Source organism: Numida meleagris, chromosome 7 (assembly GCF_002078875.1).
Source record: "Numida meleagris isolate 19003 breed g44 Domestic line chromosome 7, NumMel1.0, whole genome shotgun sequence".
Classification (NCBI taxonomy): domain Eukaryota; kingdom Metazoa; phylum Chordata; class Aves; order Galliformes; family Numididae; genus Numida; species Numida meleagris.
Window position 1 is genome coordinate 20,059,715 of NC_034415.1, and position 21,333 is coordinate 20,081,047.

At 52.7% G+C, this 21,333-nt stretch overlaps 1 protein-coding gene across 6 annotated transcripts in view; it reads left to right on the top strand.

Moving 5' to 3' along the window:
- The window catches only part of PTPRF (protein tyrosine phosphatase, receptor type F), a 261,161-nt gene that overhangs the window by 223,366 nt on the left and 16,462 nt on the right, over positions 1–21,333 (top strand). For 5 of the 6 annotated variants that reach the window (XM_021405410.1, XM_021405414.1, XM_021405413.1 and 2 more), the window contains 6 exons: positions 3,422–3,675; positions 4,627–4,717; positions 7,005–7,217; positions 10,088–10,242; positions 13,396–13,511; positions 18,146–18,243. In XM_021405410.1, the coding sequence (XP_021261085.1) occupies positions 3,422–3,675; positions 4,627–4,717; positions 7,005–7,217; positions 10,088–10,242; positions 13,396–13,511; positions 18,146–18,243 (927 nt within the window). The remainder of the gene's footprint in view (positions 1–3,421; positions 3,676–4,626; positions 4,718–7,004; positions 7,218–10,087; positions 10,243–13,395; positions 13,512–18,145; positions 18,244–21,333) is intronic. The other variant, XM_021405412.1, reaches the window with a different exon arrangement.

A 21,333-nucleotide genomic window follows, 5' to 3' on the forward strand; every position in this document is an offset into this window, starting at 1 on the left:
TTACGAGGATATTTCTCTAATAGTGTCTTCTTTCTGTTAATACTTCCAGGCTTGCAGACACACAAGAGTCGAGGTGAGGAGCTAAGAGGGTCAGCTCCAGGTCGCTGACTGTGCCAGTGGAAGGAAATCTATAACTTTCAGGACTTTGTATTTTTATAAACAAGGCTCACCTCTCTCCTCTAATTCGGGCACATGGGATGCTGAGGCCAGAGCCTAATACTGTAACTAGCATAGCAGATAAATCTCCATGGGAACAATTAGTATTATCTACACTTGATAAACAGTCTCACGCTAAATCTATGTCCCAGAGGGTGTCATATTCTACTTTAACAGATTTAATTAAAGTAGATATTGTTCTGACAATGAATAGTGGGACACAGGCAGGACTGTTGCTGTTTTTTCATAGAGGATGAGCTGAGACCTTAGGAATTGTCATTGCTACCAAATCGATAATGAAGGTTTTTGTTCTCTTCGGGGATTTCTCACAGCTTCTTCTGGTCCAGGAGATAAATTCCTTGTAAAATGTTGCCCAGCCTATGTGCTGGTGCAGAGACATCGTTCCTTTTCTATTTCAGAAATGCAGAAGGTCGTTCTGGAGCTTTCATGGGAGGTGTAAGATAGATATGACCTTCTCCCTGGAGAAGCTGCGTTGCCCTGAGACATTCTTCAGCTGAAGAGCAGGATGGGGGATATACTGGTTGTTGAAGGCAGCGTCACGAGGTGTCTTACAAATCGGGAGGAAGAGTAGCACATTTTGAACATGGTTATCATGTGGGTTCAGAAATAGCCCCTGGGAACCTGGGCGGTGCTTTCTGACATTGTGTCCCATGGACTGTAATACTCCTGCCCCCCAAAAAGTCAACTTCATCTACTTCTCCATCAAGTAATTATTTTTGCCGTGTTGCACACTATGTGTCCTTTCACCTTTTAGTTCAATATATTCTTTACTGCCTCAAAATCAAACAGCAGACCTTCAGCAGTGACATTTGGACCCACCTAGCTTCTAGCCTTGCATATTCCCTCTTGTGAGTAAGAGCAGTACGAGTGACATTTTACAGCAATCCATGGGCTAGTCAGCAATGTTTGGCAGTTCAGAGCCCTTGGGCCAAATTTGCTGCTGACTTAAGTAGTTACCAGTGGGCCATGATGCAGCCTCTAAATAGCATTCCTGCTTGAGCTCCCGGGCATCTCCAGCTGTGCACGAATGACTGTTTGTGAGCCCTTACATTATTGTAAGGTTTGTGCAGAGACCTTACCTAATGGTGCATAACATTTGAGAAGACAATGTGTTGTGGCAGGTAAAGGAACGTGGAACTGCTACAGCAGCAGTGAAAAAGGGGGAGGTCAGAGAATGATTTGGGAAAGCATTGCGGATGCCAATTTCACCATCTTTGGAAATGAATTTCTGTGCATGGCAGTGAAAATCATCCCGGTGTCAGGAATGGATCGGGGACTGTGTCCTGGCTGGTTCCAGTGCAGGGCAAGCAGGGAAACACTGAACTGAAGTGCCTGACTGTCTTTTCAGCCTCCTCTTGCCCCGGGAGAACAGCTGAGTCCCCAGCAGATGTGTCATACACAGGCAGTTGGTGAGCAAGTGTCTTCCCTAGAGCACAAGCAGAAGCAGTTGGTGATGCCTTTATTAGGGAAAGCTTCATAATGAGAATTCTCATCTGAGAGGCAACTGAACTCATCGTGAGCTTTGCATCATTCCAGCATATCTCTTAGTGTTTGAAGTTTGGTTTTGTTCAAGTCTGTGTTGGAGCATGTGAGGTGAGGTGAGGTCCCACTGCTCCCCATGGACACTTCAAGGCCTGCTCTTGTCCGGAATACCTGGGCATCCCCAGCCACCCTCCCTTTGGCTGCCTTTCTGTACATGAGCCAGCCAGTGGGGGCTTAGTCCCTGCAAACCCCGTCATTATTTCAGTACTTGGAACTTATTTTTGCAGTTCATCCCTGAAGATTGAAGCGTGTCAGCAAACAAGTTGGACCATGTCTCTCCTGCATTGCAGCTCCTCACTGCTGCTCTGTTATCTGTTGGGAATCCCTTCTAGGTTCCCAGCATCCTCAAAGCCAGGGCACAAGAAATGGTGCTCTTTTTCTATCCCAACCTCCATCACAGTGATCTGAAGAGGATCTGGAGCTCGTCATGGGTACTGCTGTTGTAAGCTTTGAAGCACTAAATAGTGGAGCAGTGCTAATAAGCTGCCCTTGTCCCAGCAAGCTGGCAGCTTTCTGCAGATTGATGCCACCTGCTGCAAAGGTGACTTGGAAGGAAAGTTCGGCCCCTCCCTTGCTGCCTGTGTCAGCCTGCTCAGCAGGCTCAGCTGGCAAGAGATCTGTTCTACTTCAAGTCATTTTTCTTCCATGGAGCCATCTTCTGATTCTCAAGGCCGCTGCTGGAGAGAGCACGTTTACTCTGTGGTCTCTGCCTGTGGCATGCAATAGCTGCCATGGTGCAGCATGCTCCAGCTCTGCCCTTGCCCGTTCTTAGCATGCCGTGTCTGCACCTCCATCACTCCCCTGCCATGCTGAGTGGAAAGAAGCAGCTGGTGTGTCGCAGCTGTGGCACAACCTCTGCTCCCTCCGGTTCTCCAGCACCCCCTTTGTCTCCATCTCCAGGCTTTGTTTGAGTTTTCACTTTGCAGAGGCAGTGCTGCTTGTTTTGGGGCGCAGGGATTGTTCCAGCAAGAGGAAGAGTGAGGCTCCCAGAGCAGTGCCCGTGGCTGCAGTGCCTTAGCCAGGGGTAGGCATGGCTGCAGCAGGGTGAGGAGAAAATGCCCTTAGCTGAGGGCTGTGCAGGGGCGCACCAGCAGCAGTGAAAAGCAGAGCCGGTCCCCTGCCCGCGGCCAGCGCAGCGCCAGCATCTGTTGTCATGGCAACAGGGTGTCACACCTGCAGAGCTGCCATTTGGTTCAGGTCCGAATCTGTAAGCCCTGTGCAGGATCTGTCAGATCATCAGCGAGGCACATACCCCCCCAGGTCACCTTGCTGGGGGGTGGGAGGGTGCTCTGCATTAACCATTCGATCAGGCATCAGCTGGGAGACACGGAAGCGCCACCAATTTAAAGCAGACAGGATTTTACACCAAAAGCATATTGCTTGTTGTGGCCTCGTGAGACAGGAAACAAAGAGCCGTTCATCTCCATGCGTGGGCAACACACAGCCATCTGAATTCCTCCCCCGAAGCAGCGCCAAAAAGCCACAGGTGTGTGGCACGAGGCTGAGCGCCAGGCTCTGCCCCCATCGCTGCGAGACGCAGGGAGCACAGCTCAGCCCTCTGCCAGGGGCCGCTCTTCTTTACCTAAAGATTGGTGGCTGTTTGGGAAGCACGCGGTAGCTGGACACCTGGGGAGGCCCGCAGCCAAATTGTTGTTTTTAACGCTGATGTCGGCTGCATGAGCGTGTCCTTTTCTCGTTTCAGATTCTGTACAATAGCCAGAGCGTGGAGGTGGATGGCCACTCCATGAAGAAGCTCATAAGTGACCTCCAGCCAGACACGGACTATTCTTTCGTGCTCATGAACCGTGGGAACAGTGCTGGGGGGCTCCAGCACCTCGTCTCCATCCGCACCGCACCTGACGTCTTGCAGAGCAAACCCATCGCCACCAACAAGTACATCCAGGAAGGAAAGTTCACGCTCACCCTCCCCAAAGTGCAGGCCACTGTGCCAGTTCGGTAGGTGCTGTCCCTCTTCTGCATGGTCTGTTGTGATAGGACATGGAGAAATGGTTTCAAACTCGAAGAGGGGAGATTGAGACTGAATAGAGGAGTGGTGAGGCACTGGCACAGGTTGTCCAGAGAGGTGGTGGATGCCCCATCCCTGGAGACATCCAAGGTCAGGCTGGATCGTGTTCTGAGCACCTGATGGAGCTGTAGGTGTCCCTGTTGATTGCAGGGGAGTTGGAGGAGATGGCCTTTAAGGGCCCCTTCCAACTCAAATGACGCTATGATTCTGCAATGATGGGTGGAGAAGGGAGGATCAGAGGCTGGAGATGGGGAAAAGTGCAAGGTGGGCCCCTGCCAGCCCGTGGGCTTTGTGACCTGGGAGTGAATTTCAGAGCAGGCTGCAGTACAGAGCCAGGCATTTACCTGTGTGAACGTGGGCTCACACTGCTGGCTCCTTCTGTGCAAATATTTACATGCAATAAAATTAAGACAATTTTCTGACAGTGTGCCCTTGCCCTGGTGGGTATGCTCCAGATGCTACCAGCAAAAACACAGTTGAGGATCAGGGGGAACCTTCTCTGACACTGTATGTAATATCCTTTAAATAAATAATGCCTAAAGCCTCAAGGAGATTAAAAAAACGAGTTTGTGGAAGTCTTATTCGTTACTGTGGTATCCTTGTGCTGAAGCACAATTCCCCCAGGGTTCTTGCTACAATCCGATTATATAAATGTCCTTCTTGCAGCTCCTACACCACCCTATGGAGTACAGTCTGTAGATCTTCATTAACCTAATGAGCGCTAACAGGAGAGTTGCCTTCTCTGGTGCAGCTGTAGAGCTGGCCTCCTCCTTCCTGAGCCCTTCTGCCACTCAGAGGGCAGGGAGAGGAGCAGGTCATTGCGAGGAGGGATGAGGCACGTGTTCCTCGCTGCCCTGCGCTCACGCTTTCCCTCCTGCCAGGTGGTACTACATCGTGGTCGTGCCGGCGGAGCAGAGCCCCAGCAGCCCGACTGCGCGGTGGCGGACGCCTGATGAGATGGAGCTGGACCAGGTAGGGGCGTGCAGCAGTGCTGCAGTAGAAGTGTCCTCCAAAACCTGCAGAGCTCCCTTCACACGCTTGTTGCGGGCTGTCAGTGCTGAGCGGTGCGTTCAGCCACAAGTGCAGATTGTCCCGTGCAGGAGCAGCACACGTGTGGCTGTCAGCAGAATCCCACCCGAGGCCTTGTGGGCTCTTTCTTCCCCACATATATCCATCCAAAGTAATGAGGGAAAATTCCAAGAAATCACACACCCAGATTCACAGAACTCACGCACGGGTCCGTTAAGAGAACAAATTTGTAAGCTTTGAAGCACTCAGAAATTACAAAGTGTTAGAAGATGTAAGTCGGCCCTTGCTTATCATTAATCTTTAATTACATGATTGCAGAGTCTTTTCCATGGGGTCCCAGCTCGCTCCAGGTACAGGCAGGTCTGTTCAGTGTGTGAAGCAGAATTATGCAATGAAGAGCCATCATTTATAGTTCTCCTGCATCCTTTCATTACAGAAGCTCAAAAATAACACAAGGAAGAGAAGAGTAGAATGAGGAGGGGTGGTTTTATTTTGTGCTCTAGGTGGCTGAAGGCTATTCAGAGAGCTGATTTCTATCTCTAATTGTTTTACCTAGTCCCAGGCAAACGCTGTAAAACACCATTTGCATTAGCAGTCACTGTTTTGCCTTTTTTGGAGTCCTCAGTTTGAGATACTAAAGCTTTGCTTGCAAAGCCTGAGCATCTCCAGCTGCAGAGAAAGGTCAGTGGAACTCTGCTGGATACAGTCAGTGCAATAAAACATGCTAAGTTTTCTTTAAAAACAAAACAAGCTGATGGCTTTTCAATTTGACATTCAAAATTAGTGGACATTTTTTACATTTATGTCCTTGTGCCTCTGTTCTCTTTCTGTAAAATGAGGATAATCGCTTTCATTTCACCTCATATGGGTGTTTGGAAGATAAGATCATTAATGTTTGTGAAGCACTTGTAATATTACAGTGATCAGCACCATAGAAAAGCCCACGAGGAAATTATTAATTTTGTCTTCAGAGCTGGGTTTGAATAGTAAGCAATAAACAAAGCCTCGGGCTGCATAATGCAAAGAAGAAAACAAAATATGGCATAGCTGCTCCTTGATTAAGCACTGTCTGTCCTGTGTATCGAACAAAGCAGGGGAGCTACAGAAAAGTGGTATGTGACCACGTAGTCAAGGATTCTAACACGGTGTGCAGCTGAGTTATTTTTGCACAGGTGATAGTAATTCTGACATCTTCCAATTTTTCAGGATCTGAACTTTGCAAGCCTAGCATTCCTTTGGTGCAGACTTACGGTGTGTTACGTATGTAGGTGGCAGTGGCACCCAGCAGCATCAATCACAGCTGGAGCCCTGCGGTTTTGTGGTGTGAGCCCACGTGCATACAGCTATGCCTTCTGCTCCAAAGAGCCTCACTGGCATTTCAACCAAGGTGCAGGAGATGTGTGCAGGGAGCAAAGTCCACCCTCTCTCTGCCTTTTTCCCCCTGTGCTTACTCTAACGTGGCTGTTAGGAAGAGGGCAAGGATGGACTGACGAGGGGAAAGAGTAGGGGGTGCCTTACCGGGCTGTCATGCTCACAGGGTGAGCTCAGCAGCATGGCTTTGTGTGCACATCGCTGTCCCCAACCCTGCAACAGCACTGGCGTTCCCTGGCTGCCCTGACAGTGCTCGTGTATTTCATGCCTCCTCCTTCATTGTAAATTAGGATTTCTGTTCCAGGTCTGGTATTCGTTTTTATTCATTAGAAAAAACATCTTTAAACATCTGAGAGTCTTTCTTAGCGGTGTAATTGAATTTTTTGTGTTTATATCCTTTTTCATGAATTTGTGGCTGACTATGAAATTTGGCATTTTTGCTCCGAACATCCCATGAAATCTGTTATCACTGAGTGATTTACGCAGAGCTCTGCCTGCAACACAGCAGCAGGTGAAATATCGAAGCTCTGACGGAAGGGAAAGACACAGCAAATGTCACTTTTTCCCTATACATCAGTGTTGGTTGTAATTCACATCCATCGTCCATAAAGAATTTCCTGAGTTACTGCCCGCACCGACTCCAGGGCCACAGAGCATGTTTCGGTTCCCTTGCAGACCATTGGGATGATAGGGGCTATACTGGGATGACTGGTTTCTTTGTACCACCATGTCCAGATCCAGCCCAGTATCATTTCCCTGCCTTCCTTCCACCCTGCTGAGCTTTACAGCCAGTAAGGTGACAGCGTCAGGCGGTGCCACGCTGGGCGAAGCTGTAGTGATGCACCTTGTTTGTCCCCAGCTGCTGGAGGCCATAAGCCAGGGCAGTCAGAGCAGGCGCCAGCGACGCCAAGCAGACAGACTCAAGCCCTACATTGCTGCCCAAGTGGACGTTCTGCCCGAGACTTTCACCCTGGGGGATGAGAAGAACTACAAGGGTTTCTACAACAAGCCCCTCTCTCAGGACCTGAGCTACCGCTGCTTCGTGCTGGCCTCGCTGGAGGATGGGGACACGGTAAGGACCTTCTGCTGGGGGCACAGGCTGGCACAGCTGCGTAGGCTCAGGGCGCGTGGGGACTGAGAGCAGCGTGGTGGAGCTTCCTCTAGAGAGGAGAGAAGGAGGCTGCATAGCTGGTGTCAGTGAGCCGGGATGTTTGTGGGAGCTGACTTGATGGATGGTGTTTTTGGAGGGGAATGGCACATGTGTTTGACATAACAGATGAGAGTGGAGGGCAGTGCAAACACACCTACTCTGTGCAGGCTTGGTTTTGGTTTGCTGGGCTGTTCCCAGAGCAGAGCTTGACACGTGGTTGGCATGGGAGAGCTTCTAATCCTGCTTTCCGTCAAGTAAGTGCCTGTGGAAAACAGCCCCGTTGCAAAGTTGCCTTTGTAGCTCTTCTCTGGCCAGAATCCCATCCCAGCTGACGCCTGGAGACGTGAACCTGCCTCCATTGCAGGGCTGTCAGCAGGGCAAAGTCACGCCACGCACGTGCCTGCTGCACCCCGGGCTTCGTGCTCCCGTGCCTCTCCTTGCTGGAGGCAAACGGGCCGTGCCTTTGTCACCAAGCGCTGGGGCTGTGCTGGGGAAGGGAGTGTCTGTGCACGAAGCAGAGAGCAGCGCGGGGAGACCTTGCATCAGTGTCCAGCTGTAAACAGGAAGGGCAGGAGTGGTGGTGGCAGCGGCTGGTGTGTAAATAATGGAAATAATAGAGATGCACAGAATCCTTTGGGCGGCTTCCAAGCTGTGGCTTCTTTCCTCGGCCTCATTTGCTTGTAATGGCTCATTAGGGCTGGTCAGGTTCTTCATTTTTCATCCGGCTCACGTGTTCTTGTGGCAAGATGTGCACGCTGGTGAGGGGAGGAGAGTCACAAAGTAACAATAAGGTAAAGCAGAGGCCTACGGGTATGCTCTCCTGGCAGTCCCTGTCAAGAATTGATGACCATAACCAGATGATCAGCATCGTCTTCTCTCTAGCACAGATCTGCCACCAGTGGGGTTTTTACTCCCAGCTCCTAGCTGCCGCCTCTCCACATCCACCGCTGCATCGTGCCCATTTTCATTTGAAGCCTGAGACATTCTTTCCAGGGCTGTGCACCATCTCCCCCGCTCAGCTCCTCTGAAATTGCTTGCTGTGTCTCTGGCATCAGCAGACAAGCGGAGCATTGCCATTTTTCAAAGGCGGAGGGGAGGGTGATTGGAACAGCACCTCCGTCTGAGCTCAGGGGCACCTGCACCTCTCAGTCTGCTGTTGGAAATGACACTGAGATAACAGCCCTTCTGACCTCTTCTGCTCCTGCCTTCTTTCAGAAAGAGGCATTTCCAAAAAGTGCCTGCGGAAATGTGAATCTTGCCCCATCCCCCACACAAAGCTTGGAGATGGACATGTGTTCCCTGGGTGCACAGAGCAGTGGGCTCCTTCTCCCTACCCACTGCAGCTTGATCTGGCTGGGCAAAGCCAGCGTGCCTTCTGTCCAGAGCAGCCCCTTGCCCCTACAGAGGGAAGCCCCAGGCCTTCAGCCCCTTCCCTCACCTCTGATGGAGCCATGCTCAGAGCTGCACTTTGCCCTGTTGCACCAGGGGCCAACGGGCTGCAGCGGTCTCGAGCAAATTTGCTGTAGGAACAGAGCTGAACCATGAGCCAGCAGCAATGTCAGTGACACTGAAAAAAGCTGAAAAGTTCCACAGACAAAGCAGCAGCCTCCTCCTCACCCCCACAAGCCGGTGGCATTTCTGCCCAATGATAAAGCCGAGGAGAGCAGAGAGGATGCTGCACCTGCACACTGCCAGAAGGAAGGCACAGATAAGAGCATCGTCTGTGCTCCACACATGTGAAACCGGGCTGGCTGGGATCAAGGGCACCTGTGAGAGGAGATCAAGATGTGCGGTTGTGTGGCTGCAGCACGCTTGATGCTTCTCTCCCATCCCCTCACATGCACGCAGACAGAAGGGCATGTTTAAACTCTGTCCTTAACACGGACGATTCACAGACCCACAGGCACCACTCCAGTGACCAAAACTTTCTGTGGCGAGAGCAGAGTGTTCCCAGCTCCCCAGTGCAGGGCAGCAAGTGCTGCTCGAAAGCCACAGGCACAGAACTGAGACAGTCCTGGCCTATGCTAACAGGGGGAAAGGATTTCTTTTTGCAGTGTTTAACCCTGCTAAGCTGTGAAGGGACGGCACAGCTCCATAAGCCTTAGCAACAGCAGCAGAACAAGCCAGGTGCAGTGTCACTGTGCTGCAGGAAGGGTTTGGGTCTCTGCTAATCCTGTCTCACTGGTGGGGCTGGAGAGCTGGCACTTCAGGTTATAAATCACTGGGCTGCCAGAATGCAGAAATCTCTGGAAAGGGACCTGTGAGCATGAGCCCCTTTCCAAGGTCTGTTTATCAGTGCAGAGACATCGGGAAGAAAATGTTCCTGTCATTTTGTTCCTTTAAGAAAACCGCCTAGCCCAGCAGGGGTTTTCCTAATATAGCCCTGTCCTGGAGAGATGTGTTGATATCAGCACAGCAGGTATTACGAACCACTTAGGAATCATCAGCCAGCCCCACTGTGCAATTGGTTGGGATTCAAAAGCCTGTGATTTGGCTCCGAGAGAATCCAGGGCTGGCAAGTGGCTTGTAGCTGGGCTGCTCCAGTTTGGCACCTCGGGGCCAGGTCTGCTAGCCAGAAAGTTGCTGGCACAGGGATGCTTCACACCAGGAAGAGACTGCTTCTGCAGTGGGACCTCTGCTGATGCTGAGAGAGGGAGGATATGTGGTTTGAGAAGCAACACTGTTCTCTGCTAGCCAGAGGCGAAGGGAAGCCTCTGTGTTTCAGGCATGTGGCAGTTGCTTTAGCGTAATGGATGCTTGCTTTTCTCTCTCTCTCCTGCGGTGCTGTTCAGAAGAGATACGCAGCCAGCCCCTACTCAGATGAGATTGTGATGGAATTGGCTTCAGCGAAGCAGCAGGACGAGCCGGAGATGCTGTGGGTGATGGGACCTGTCCTGGCTGTGATATTAATCATCATCATCGTCATCGCTATACTCCTCTTCAAAAGGTGAGATATGCTCCAGGGCATTTGCAGGTACAGCATGAGCACTGCAGGTGGTGGCACCTTCATGGCCCTGCTTCTGCCCTTCAGGTGTGGGGAGCCTGTGTAGGCAGTCCGTAAGGGGTCACAGGGAGGAGAAAGGTCTCTACCCACTACAGCAGAAAGCTGCTGTACAAAGACTGCAGGACTGAGTATATGGAAGGTAATATCAGCCCAAGGACAAAGAGCTGCTGTGGGTTCTGGAAACCTGTGAGCAGTGGGACAAAGGAGAGCAGCGTTGTCCCTGGAAGCAGCCCGATCATTCTCTGGTCTCACAGCTTGGATTTGCAGCACCAGGGACATACGTAGCACTGCTTGCCTGCTGAAATTGCCTGCTGGAGCTATGGCAGGTGCCCCCACTGCTGTGTATTCTGACGAGGAACAGGGTGAGAACAGGGCATGGATATGGCAGGCTGACATTGAAGTAGGAGCTCTCCTCTTGAGGCCTCTGGGTCTTGGCTGCTGTGTCCCTGCTGAAGCAGCCGCCTGCTTACGGGTAGCAGAGCGGTCCTGCTACAGCTGTAGCTGTGGTGTGAGGCAATTGTCAGTCCTCGCAAGGAGCTGCAGATTGCATTTGCATGTGTTCGCATAGCCTGTTCAATTACACTAGGTCACATTTTCTATCAGCTCAGCTCCAAGGTTCTGCTCCTCCTGGACTCTCTATTTACATATGTATCTGTAGCTAGGGGAAGGGAGCTGCTTTTGTTGTCTGATTAAATGGAGCTCTGCTGTGCATGTGCAGTCAGTGCCTTTCTGTGTCAGTGATCTTCTCCTTTTTCTGTTTCTGCTCTTCCCTGGATCTAGTAAACAAGAAAGGTAGGAATCCATTTTATCTTTTTGTTTTGCTAAAATTCCAAGTCTATTTCCCTTTGTAAATATCAAGCCTGAAGCTAGTAAGGGGCATCTTTGTTTTTGGGAGCATGGGGCATGCCAACCCTGGGGCTTTACAAAGACTTTGTTTCCTCAAAGGCGTCACAGGCTGACACAGGGAGATGGCTCCAGCATAAAGACTTCCCAGATTGTTTTTGCAATTAAATTAAAAATCCGGAAACGACAACAACAGCAGTTATATGTGTTTCTTTCTATTCTCAGTCACTTCAGACTGAGAGCTGTTCTGGCAGGAGTGCAGATGCGTTCTTGCATTCTGTAATGAGGAAACATTAAGGGAATACCAGGCAATTGGAAGAAACAAAACGTTTGCTGGACTTGAAGGTGAAAAAAAATGGTCTCCTCCCCCTCTGCCAGGGAAGGTCTGTCCCTGGGCCCCACAGACGCTGTGCCCGCTTTGGCACAACCCAGAGGCAAGCAGCAGGAAGCAGTACAAGCCCTCTGTGCTGACACCCAGTGCTCCTGTCCCAGCAAACACAGCAGCAGCGTGTCTGCGACCAGCACCACCCATGTGCTCGCAGGGATGCTGTATTATCCCACTGCTTTTTGCCATCCTCCTCTTCGGAGGCATTTTCTCCCAAAGGTACTCGTGGAGCGTATTCGTAATTTCAGTTCTACAATGGGAATGAATTGAAGCTGAGTAGCAGGAGACAGCTCGGGGTCTGGAGGTTTGCTCAGTGGCGGCCCTGGCTAGGCGAATGAGGGAGACAAACATTAATTATATGCCGTGCCTGTTTCCCAGTAAAGCTAGGCCATCTTGCTCAAGGGCTCAAGGACTGGCACACAGTAGCACATGGCGCATCCTGCCATGCTCCTGAGAGGAAGAACAATGCTTTATTTGTTTGCCATGTATTTTTCTTTCTTTCTAGCAAAGCACACGGTCCTTCAGCTCTTTAGTCTCAGTCCAAGCAGCTAAAAGGCTTCTGAGATATTGAGAAGACTCAGGTTATCGTAAGACTCGCACGCTGGTGCTCCCCACTGAACAGCCCCAGTGTCTGATGCAGCACAGGCTGCAGATGGAGCTGCTCACGACCAGGGCTGCAGAGGGAATGCAGATTTCACTTGTGATTTTTGCATTAAATTTTACCATTTTTGTAATTCATGCCAACCCAGCATGCACAGCTGCCAGAGGAAGCGACAGCACCCTGTGCGTGCGCTGAGCGCTTCTAATGGTGCGTGGCTCAGTGTCACCCCATCCAGAGCTGCAGCTGCGTCTGTGCAGAGCATGGCAACCCGCAGGGTGCTTCATATTGCCTCCCAACGGAGCAGAAGGCAGAGACTGGCTGTTGCGATGTTCTGGATGGTCAATGTGCTAGCATTTATACAGACTGGCAGCAGTGCAGCTCCCTCTTTTGCAGAAAGCACCAGGTCAGCAGAGGGGTTCACCATCAGGCAGAACCCATTTTCAGGCTGTAGCCAGAAGACAGTCTCTGCGTATTGCTGCGTGCTCAGCATCTTGGTGAGGTGTCAGGATCAGCACAGGCTCCAGGGGAGAGCGCTCCCTTCCTACTCCTGCACAACACCTTCTGTACTGCATGGGAATACCCAGTGTATTTGTAACACAGAACGAGAAGTGGGACTTAGAGAATTGCTGGAAAGCCTTTTTACAGTATTAGATTTTCCTTAGTGTTCACTTGTCCACTTTTTGATTGGATGTGTCCCTGCTTTGCCTGTGAATTCCAGCAAGAGCCTGAGGTGGTGGCATTGCTTTAGGCATAAATATAGCATGAAGAGACAACAGTGTATTTTATTGTTCCATTAATACACGCCTTGGGTGCCTTCAGCCATTCAAGACGTATATTAATGGCCCAATAAAATACACCCTGAAGAGCCTTTACACTATTATATTGCAGTGTTCTATATTTAAATATGTCTAATACGTGAGGAAAAAAATTTTGATTATATCCCTCCACTACAGGAAATAGTTCCTAGAGGGAGTGCGAGGAAATGAGATCTTGCCTCTGTCTGCTTTTTCTCTGGTCAACGTTATGCAGAAGATCTCACTTCAGAGTGCCTCACTAATCAAACCTCTGCCATCACTGAAATGCAACTGCTGCTGTCCCATAGAAGGGAAATAGGAGGCACAGAACAGGATGTGACCTGCCCGGAGCCCCAGGGAGACTGGGGTGGAGCTGGGTGTCTGGGACACGGGGACGCAGACTCCTTTCCAGGTTGGTTGATGCCAGTCTCCGCCAGAGCTCACACGCTTGTCTCCATCCTCTCTGTGTACAGGAAAAGAGCACACTCCCCCTCTTCCAAAGATGAGCACTCCATTGGCCTGAAGGACTCTCTCTTGGCCCACTCCTCTGACCCGGTCGAGATGAGGCGACTCAACTACCAGACTCCAGGTAGGGAGCAGCAAACCCCGTCGCGCCCCACCTGCCCCAGTTCCCCTTCATCAGGTCCCCACACCAGAGGGGGAGTTGCAGTCCTGCTCAGCTAGGGACACAGAGCTGCCTGCAGCCCCCACTGCTCCCCGGGCAGTGCTGGGGCCCACTGAAGGGCGCTGCTGGTTTCAGTGGCCTCAGTCCAGATGATGGTTCAGGAACATCTGTTGCTTTCTGCATAGGACTGCTCGCTGCAGAGCATCTCCAGTCATGCCTGCACTGGCCTCTGGTGCCTCAGGCTGTAGCTGTGTGACAGCCTGCAGAGGCAACTGTACTTCCCACTGCAGAAAGGTCTCATGCTGCTGCTTTGTGTCTGTACGTCTCTGATGGCACCAAAAGCACGGTGCCTGTCATTGTCGTGATCAGAGACGGGCTCACCCCAGCTCATTCAGAGCCTTTCAGGGAGCCTGAGCCATAGATGAAGTGGAGGAGGGCTTGGTTTTGTGATGGAGGGAGCAGTTCAGCAGTAAATGAGGCACAGCTCTTTTCTAACTCGCAGCTCCTCCTGGTCTGTAACCTACTTTCCTCTTCCTCCCGCTGCTCATTCATCTAAAAGCTTTCGTCTAACAGGAGGGTTTTGAAGGGACCATTTCCTGATGTAAACGTGCTGTGCCTGGCGGGGAGGGGGAGCGGAGCCTTTCCCGGTGCCTCTCACAGAGGTCTGAGCCCCGGCTGCAGCAGCACAGACCTCACCAGCACGTCTCCCTCTGTGCCACAGCAGCTGCTGGGGGAATTGCAGCTCCCAGGCAGGGCCGGTGGCAGCTCTCACGGGCAGGATGCAGCAACAGCCTGACAGTTGCCAGCCCACCTGGCACAGTAATTGGCCGCAACATGGACCAGTATGGTAGGAAAACGCTGTGGGGAGCAAGGGAGGGACCTGCAATCGGCAGAGAACATCTCAGTGGGCAGATAGCAGGGAGCAGCAGTGAAACACAGTCAGCAACAGCGTGCAGCTCCCAGAGGAGGAGCAAGGTGTAGAGCAGGGCTGCTCTAGGACACCTGTGCTTGAGGACAGGTCTCCGTGGCATGTCCTACAGCCCAGGGACACAAGAACCATCTTGTTGTCTGCTTGCAGTTCACTTCATGGAGGAGTTTAACAGGTTGGGCTTCCAGCTGCTCCTTCTCCAACAAAGAGAGCAGGATGTGTGCAGTGAGGGCATCCCTTGCTAGAGCTGTAGGAGGGGGTCAAGAGCTGCCATCAAAAGGAAGAGCAGTCCAGGAAATTTCTTCCCCACTTGTGCCTAAGTATAAGCCAACAACACTGGCTCATTTATTAATTTTGCAGAGCTCTTTGGAGAGAGAAAACAACCCAAACAGTACAGCACACTGGAGATGCAGCAGTGCCCCATGATGCTGCTCGCCAGCACCCCCCACCGAGTGACAGCACCACATCCCTTCTCCCCACCCCACATAACTAATGAGGCTCTGCAGGGCAGAAGCGGATGTCATGTGGCTAGCAATGACTGCTCCAGCTCCTGACAGCCTTGTACTCGTTAATGAGGAGGCATGGAAGGCACCAAGCCCAGTGGGCCCATGCTGCTGCTCTGTCACCCGCTGGTGGCCCAGGTGGTGCTGTGTGGGTGCGCTGACAAGAGGTGCTGGCTACTGGCCCGGCACACCTCAGTCCCCCTGCTGGAGTGTGCTGAGCAGGGAAACCTTGTTTAATACATAATTAATTGGTCTGCTGTTATTAAATATTAAGCTTTCTCATTTTCGTGGGTCTGACTTCAGACAGGGGTTACTTCCCCCACTGCCAGCCTCCCTGTACTAACAGGGACCAACAGTACTAATGTACTGCTTGGCTAAGTCCAGAGCTGTGCAGCGTCCCAGTGTGCCATGAAAGGAGGCCAACTGAGCTGCAGGCAAGCTGGGGGCTCTGGGCACCAAGCAGAGGCTGCTGGGGCTACGTGCAGCACAAACCTCCCCGTGCCACCACCCACTTGCCCTGGCTGCCTGCCCTCGGGCATGAGGCTGTGGGTGGTGGCATGCAGTGAGAAGTGTGACTGTCGGCACTGGGTGGAGGACTCTGTGCCCCCTCCCCTTCACATCCCTTCGTGCCGCTCAGGTATCGGTATCCAGGCACAGCACTGGCCGGAGCTAAAGGGGCAGGTGGCCCTATGCAGGAGGGAGGCTCAGTGCTGTGCAGGTGCTGCTTTCTTTTGTGTCTTCACCTCTTTGTCTTTCCGTTTCTGAACCTCTGCGATGATGACTAAAGGCTAATGGGATTTCTGTTCTTGCCCCGTTTCTTTTCTTTGCAGGTGCCAGTGTCCCCAGTTGCCCGAATATCTCAAGTTAGTTTTAACTCCTGTATTTCTCTTTTGACACCTTTTGCTTTTTCTTTCCCTTTCTTTCTCGTCTCTGTAATTTTTGTTTCAATGTCATGAAGGTCACCCTCACTCACTGTAGAACGGCAGTGATTCCACTCTGGGACATGATGCGCAGCTCCCGGCAGCACAGCCCAGTGCAGCAGAAGGGGAGGCCCTGGTGCTGGGCTGCCCAGCGGCTCCTGCAGCCCTTAGCCTGCTCCCTGAGCTCCACACTGTCTGCCAGGCCTGCATGGGGACAGCTGAGCTGCAGGAGGTGGCCAGCCAGAAAGCTACAGTGGCCAGGGTGCTCCTGGCCCCCTGGTCATACACACTCTTCTGCTTCTTCCCGTGTAGCCTTAGCCATAGGATTAGGGGGAACAGACACCAAGGGTGCTCCAGCAGGTTGCATGCAGTAATACCAGATTATGGGCCTAACTGCCCCTTTATTTCCGCTGTGTCTCATGAGCTTCGTGTTCACTCTAAAGCAACCATAAAATTGTCTGCTCCCAGCTGCTTAAATCTGCACACGGGAGTGAGAGACGTGGCACTGGGAGACCTCTCAGCCCTCCCAGCCTGGCAGAGAGCTGGACCTCCTGCTGCCAGAATCATTGGAAGAGCATGTAGAAGTCCTGGTGGTGTGCACAAGTCCCCGCCAATCCCCTCTGCCTTACCCTGCGATGTATGTGGCTGTTGTTCCACATGCACCGTAGTGGGATACCACCTGCCTCTTCCTCCTCTTCTGCACGTGCAGCTCTTCTGTGGTGCAACACCCCTTCGAGTAGCAAAGCTGAACTTTGGAGAGAGACCCTTGCATTTCTCAGCAGAGATAGTGTCTGCCGCTCTGCTGATTTCTGTGGCTCTGCTGCGCTTCATACATGACCATATGGGGATGACTACATGCCATAGTTGTATTTCAGCCTTTCTTCTTCCAGCCCTACACTTCTGCCCTGTTCCCATGCCCTTCTCTTCATTTACCTGCCCACCCATAACAGCTCTGTGCCGCGAAGGCTGCTACTGATCTGCAGCCTCTGCAGCTCTGGCAGCAATAGCAGGGTGTGCAAAAACCAGAGCGTGAGGATCCCAGTGGGCAGGGTGGCAGGCGGGGAACCATTTGCGGGAGAGCCTCAGCACAAGGCAAAGAGGAGCCGCTCCTTTCCCATGTCTGTGTGCTCTCAGACCAGCCATGGACCTGCACTGTCAAGCACTAGAAGGAGAAACGTGCTGGATCAGGTCTTGCCTTTGTGCGGCAATGGCAGGTGCCTTTGGCAGAGGTGTTGGGAGCCCTGCTCTGCAGTGGCTGCGGTGTAATATGCAGTGACACTTCCGTGTTATCACCTAATGACTTGTCACCGCTGCGTAAAACGCACATACCCAGCCCAGGGACCGCTCCATTACCTCGGCGGCCCATCGCTGCCATCTGCGGCAGCTTTCAGGCTCCAGAGCAATCGAGAAGCTCCTGGCCATGCTCCAGCCTGTCTCCCTGGGTGTGAATCAACAGCTTCAGCCTATTAATAATCATTATTACCCATGTGGGGTTTCTGGGAAACCCACAGAGCCGCTGACGGAGTCACGAGCCTTGGGATCTGGATGAGCCAGGCTTTGGACGAGGTGTTTCACAGCCACGTTCCTGCCAGTTCAGCATCTCAGCTGCAGGGAAAGATGTCGCGATGTTCGGGCTCTAAATCCTTCTGCCCAGAGCTGAGCTCTGAGGCCTGTGCAATCCCCAGCCAGGGGACCTTGCTCCATTCCGTGGGGTTGTTCCTATCTTCCCCAGCTCCCCAGGGGAGGGGGAGCCTCTGCCCACCCAGGAGCTGTGTTCCTTCATTTGCAGGGGATTCCCCTGCCACAGATCTGGGTGAGCTTTTTAGGCTGATGCTGTGGTTAGAGGTAAGCAGGAGGATCAGCCTCAACCCTTGGTGGTGGCAGTGCCAGAGAACCCTGCGTCCAGCTCCAGCCCATCTGGGAGCCTGGGAATCACACCGACAGCGTCTCCTTAGCCGTTCCCACTGCTCGGCTGCTCTGGGTGCCCAGTGCTGTACTGTCCGAGCATGCTCACCCAGTCATGCCCATTCTGCACATCACCTTTCTTTTTGTTTCACCAAACCGTGTGCTCAGAGCACGTGCCGCATGATCTCGCCGACCTCCCATCCATCCCGCCCAGCGCTTCACATCGTCACACGTGTCCGCCTCGCACCCACCCGTCGGGTTTGCTGTGCTGCGTTCCCCTTCCCCATAGTGCTGAGCTGTAACCGTTCCCTCTCCCCCCCTCCCTCTTTGTTGCACCTGCAGGCATGCGCGACCACCCGCCCATCCCCGTGACCGACCTTGCCGACAACATCGACCGGCTGAAGGCCAACGATGGCCTCAAGTTCTCCCAGGAGTACGAGGTGAGCGCGGCAGAGCGGTGCCGGCCAGGGCCATGCTCAGACCCCCAGCGGAGAGGGCCGGGGAGCTGCGGGTGGTGCCTGGGCCCCGCGCCAGGCTGGGAGCCTGCCAGCAAGCCCTGCCAGCCCCGAGCGGTGGGAACACGCCGCGAGCAGTCGGAGCACGGCTTGGGCAGGGAAAGGGCTGAATGCACTGCAGCCTGCCTTGCTTCTGCTGCGGTTATGGCTGTAGGAGCCAACAGAGCTCAGCTTGTGTCCGTGTGCTCGCATGCAGGACCCTCTTGAGCTGTGGAAGTCTTACAAATAAATCCTCTGCTGGTGTTAAGGAGGGCATAAATTTGGGAAGTGGCCTTTGCAGGTGTTAATACTTCTGTTAGAATCGTGATCTGCCTGTGCCCGTGGCCGCCCCTTCCCGCTGAATACCTGCACTGATTGATGAGATGAGATCAGAACATTTGCCCACAAGGTAAGATTAGATATGCCAGGAAAGGGAAAGCAGATCTCTGTGCTGAGAAGGAGAAGGATGAATTCCAGCTGGTTCAGAGGGTGAGCTGCATGTGTCTGAGGCAGGCACGGAGCTCCTTTTTGCTTCAGGGTGCTGACAGGCTTTGCTGTCCCTCTGCAATTTGGTCCAGATTGGAGCTGAGCATCTGCTGGTGGCAGCTCTGTGTCACAGCTTGGGATGCCAAGGTGTGCAGACATAGCAGTCTACCTTGAGTCTTTGGTTGGGAGTGCAGCAGAAGGATTAAGCCAGGCTGTGCCTCTGCCGTGCAGTGGGGACACAGCAGCACCCAGGCATTCCCAGCCCCGTGCTGGCTCGGCACCGCTGGGAGCCCACAGCGTAATGCTGAGCTGTGAGAGCTGTTTTGGAAAAAAATGAGCATTAAGAAAATTCTCTGAGCTGTTTTCATGAGCTTCTCTCTTCTCATTTCTCTTTCTTTAGAGTATCATGGCTGGTTGAGAGCACCAATCAGTTGTACTTTTCATGTTGAAGCAGCTATTAAGTAGCTGATTGTTGCATGTAATTTTTTTTCCCCTGGATTCTGCTGAGTTTGACTCCTCATCAGCTAGAAATTACACTGAACATGACAGGCTCATAGGGTGTTTGACACTGGCGTGGGCCCCAAAGCAGGAATGGTTACCCCTCATTGGCATGTGGGCATCAGCACAGTCATTTCCCATTTGAGGTACCTCCAAAAGAAACCTGGAGTGGGTTTGCAGAGCCCAGCCACCACATCGGAGGAGTGCCAGCGCGATGGGTCCGCTGTCATCTGGTCCCTGCATTTGGCACAGCAACAGCTGCCCTTGGGGCTGCACTGGGAGGGCTGCAGGGCAGGAGGAGTGCTGGGGATCTGCAGCAGGAATCTGGAGATAGCAGAGCTGAGAGGGAGGCTGTGCTGAGGGGCCGTGCTGGACCCACTGCTCCCGTTGTGCTACCAGAGGAGCCCGGCTGCAGAGCTGGTGGGAGCAGGGGGCGAGGGCCTGGCAGCGGCTCCTGCCCGGCTGCACCGGTGGGTGGTTGGACTGGATGATCTTGGAGGTCTTTTCCAACCTTGGTGATTCTATGATTCTGTGACCAGGAGGTATTTCATTTTTAGTGTACAGTGAGAGCTACAGTGAATTTACAGTGTGGGATTAATGGAATTAAATAAGGAGAAGGGAGGCCAAGGCTGTTAATTATTTATCGGCAGCTGTGGCAGTGCTGTGGCTGTGTTGGAGCTCCTCCTGTGGGCCACCTTCCCATGCTGCAGCCTGGGGACGTGGGCAGGATCCTGCCCTGGGCTGGGGGAAAGCCTGCAGTGGTGCAGACACACACACGGCATTTCCCCTGCAGCTGCCAAGGATGTTGCATCTCCCACCCCTGCAGCCCCGGCAAGGAGCAGCACCCCCTGCCCGGAGAGCGGTGCTGGAGTCCCCTGGGGTCGGTGAGCCCCAGGGTGCTGCTGCAGGGCTCTGAGGGCACATGGGGAGCCGCACGTGGTGAGTTTAATGGGCTACTTAGGAAGTGGCCTGGCAGGCACACAGCCCTCACGTTCCGGTAATGGGAATAATAAGGCTGAAGCGCTGCCAGCGATTGATTCGGGAGCGCATTATGTCCTCATTTGAGAGGTAGCGCAGATTGACAGCGGTCAATGTCTGTGCTAACGCGGTTGATTTCACTGGAGACCACGAAGCACTAACAGCCTGCCCCAGCCGTGCCCCTGTGCAGCAGCATGGGCTCCAGAGCAGCACACGGCCGCAGCTGATGGTGGCCAATGGTAGCCAAACTGTCCCTGCCCCATGGCACTGCCCACATCTGCAGCTGAGGGGCTCTGCACGCAGAGGGGTTCCAGAGCTGCACTGTGGAAGAAGGGGCAGCTCGCCCATGGCACAAGGCAGCTGAGAGGCAAACTGGCACCCAGGGACATTTTCAAGGCATTTGTAAAGTGCTCTCGAGTCTGTCGAGGAAAGAGCCTTTTTCCATTCCCATTTCAATGGCCTGGCTCCGTTTTTATGTTGATGGCAGGAGCAGCAGGGATCCCTGAGCTGCTTCAGAGAGATTGCTCCTTGCACTTCCATGCTGGGAAGGAGGAGTTTTACTAATTGGGCTTTTTTCTTAATTTGCACTTGCTGTCTTACAACATCTCCCCTGTCACTTTAAAGCAAAGCAAAACTAAAAGTCGTGGTGCTTTTAAGTTTGCTCCTGGCTCATTTCCTTCCAGTTTCCCAGCTTTCTAGGAAGGATGAGTCGAAAGCATTACTCTGATTGAGTTTGGGATGAAGCAGTGATTCCTGGGAGCCCCAGAAAGGAGCTGGGCAGCCTCCCAGTGCCAGGCAGGTGTGGAACAAGGGGGAACAGGGCAGTGCTGCTGTGGGTTGGGGCTGCAGAGCATCGTCTCGTGATGGGGCAGGGCTTGCCAACACCACTCTGCATCATGGGCTTCAGCCCTGCTCCAAGCAGCCCATCATCCTCCCATTTATTTACTCATTTGTACACTTTAAAGGGCGGAACAGGTGTACATTAATTCATCACCAGAGTTTAAATTAAATCATTTTACTTCTAAATGAGTCACTAATTTGCAGGAGTATTTAATTAGACCCTCTTTGCACTCA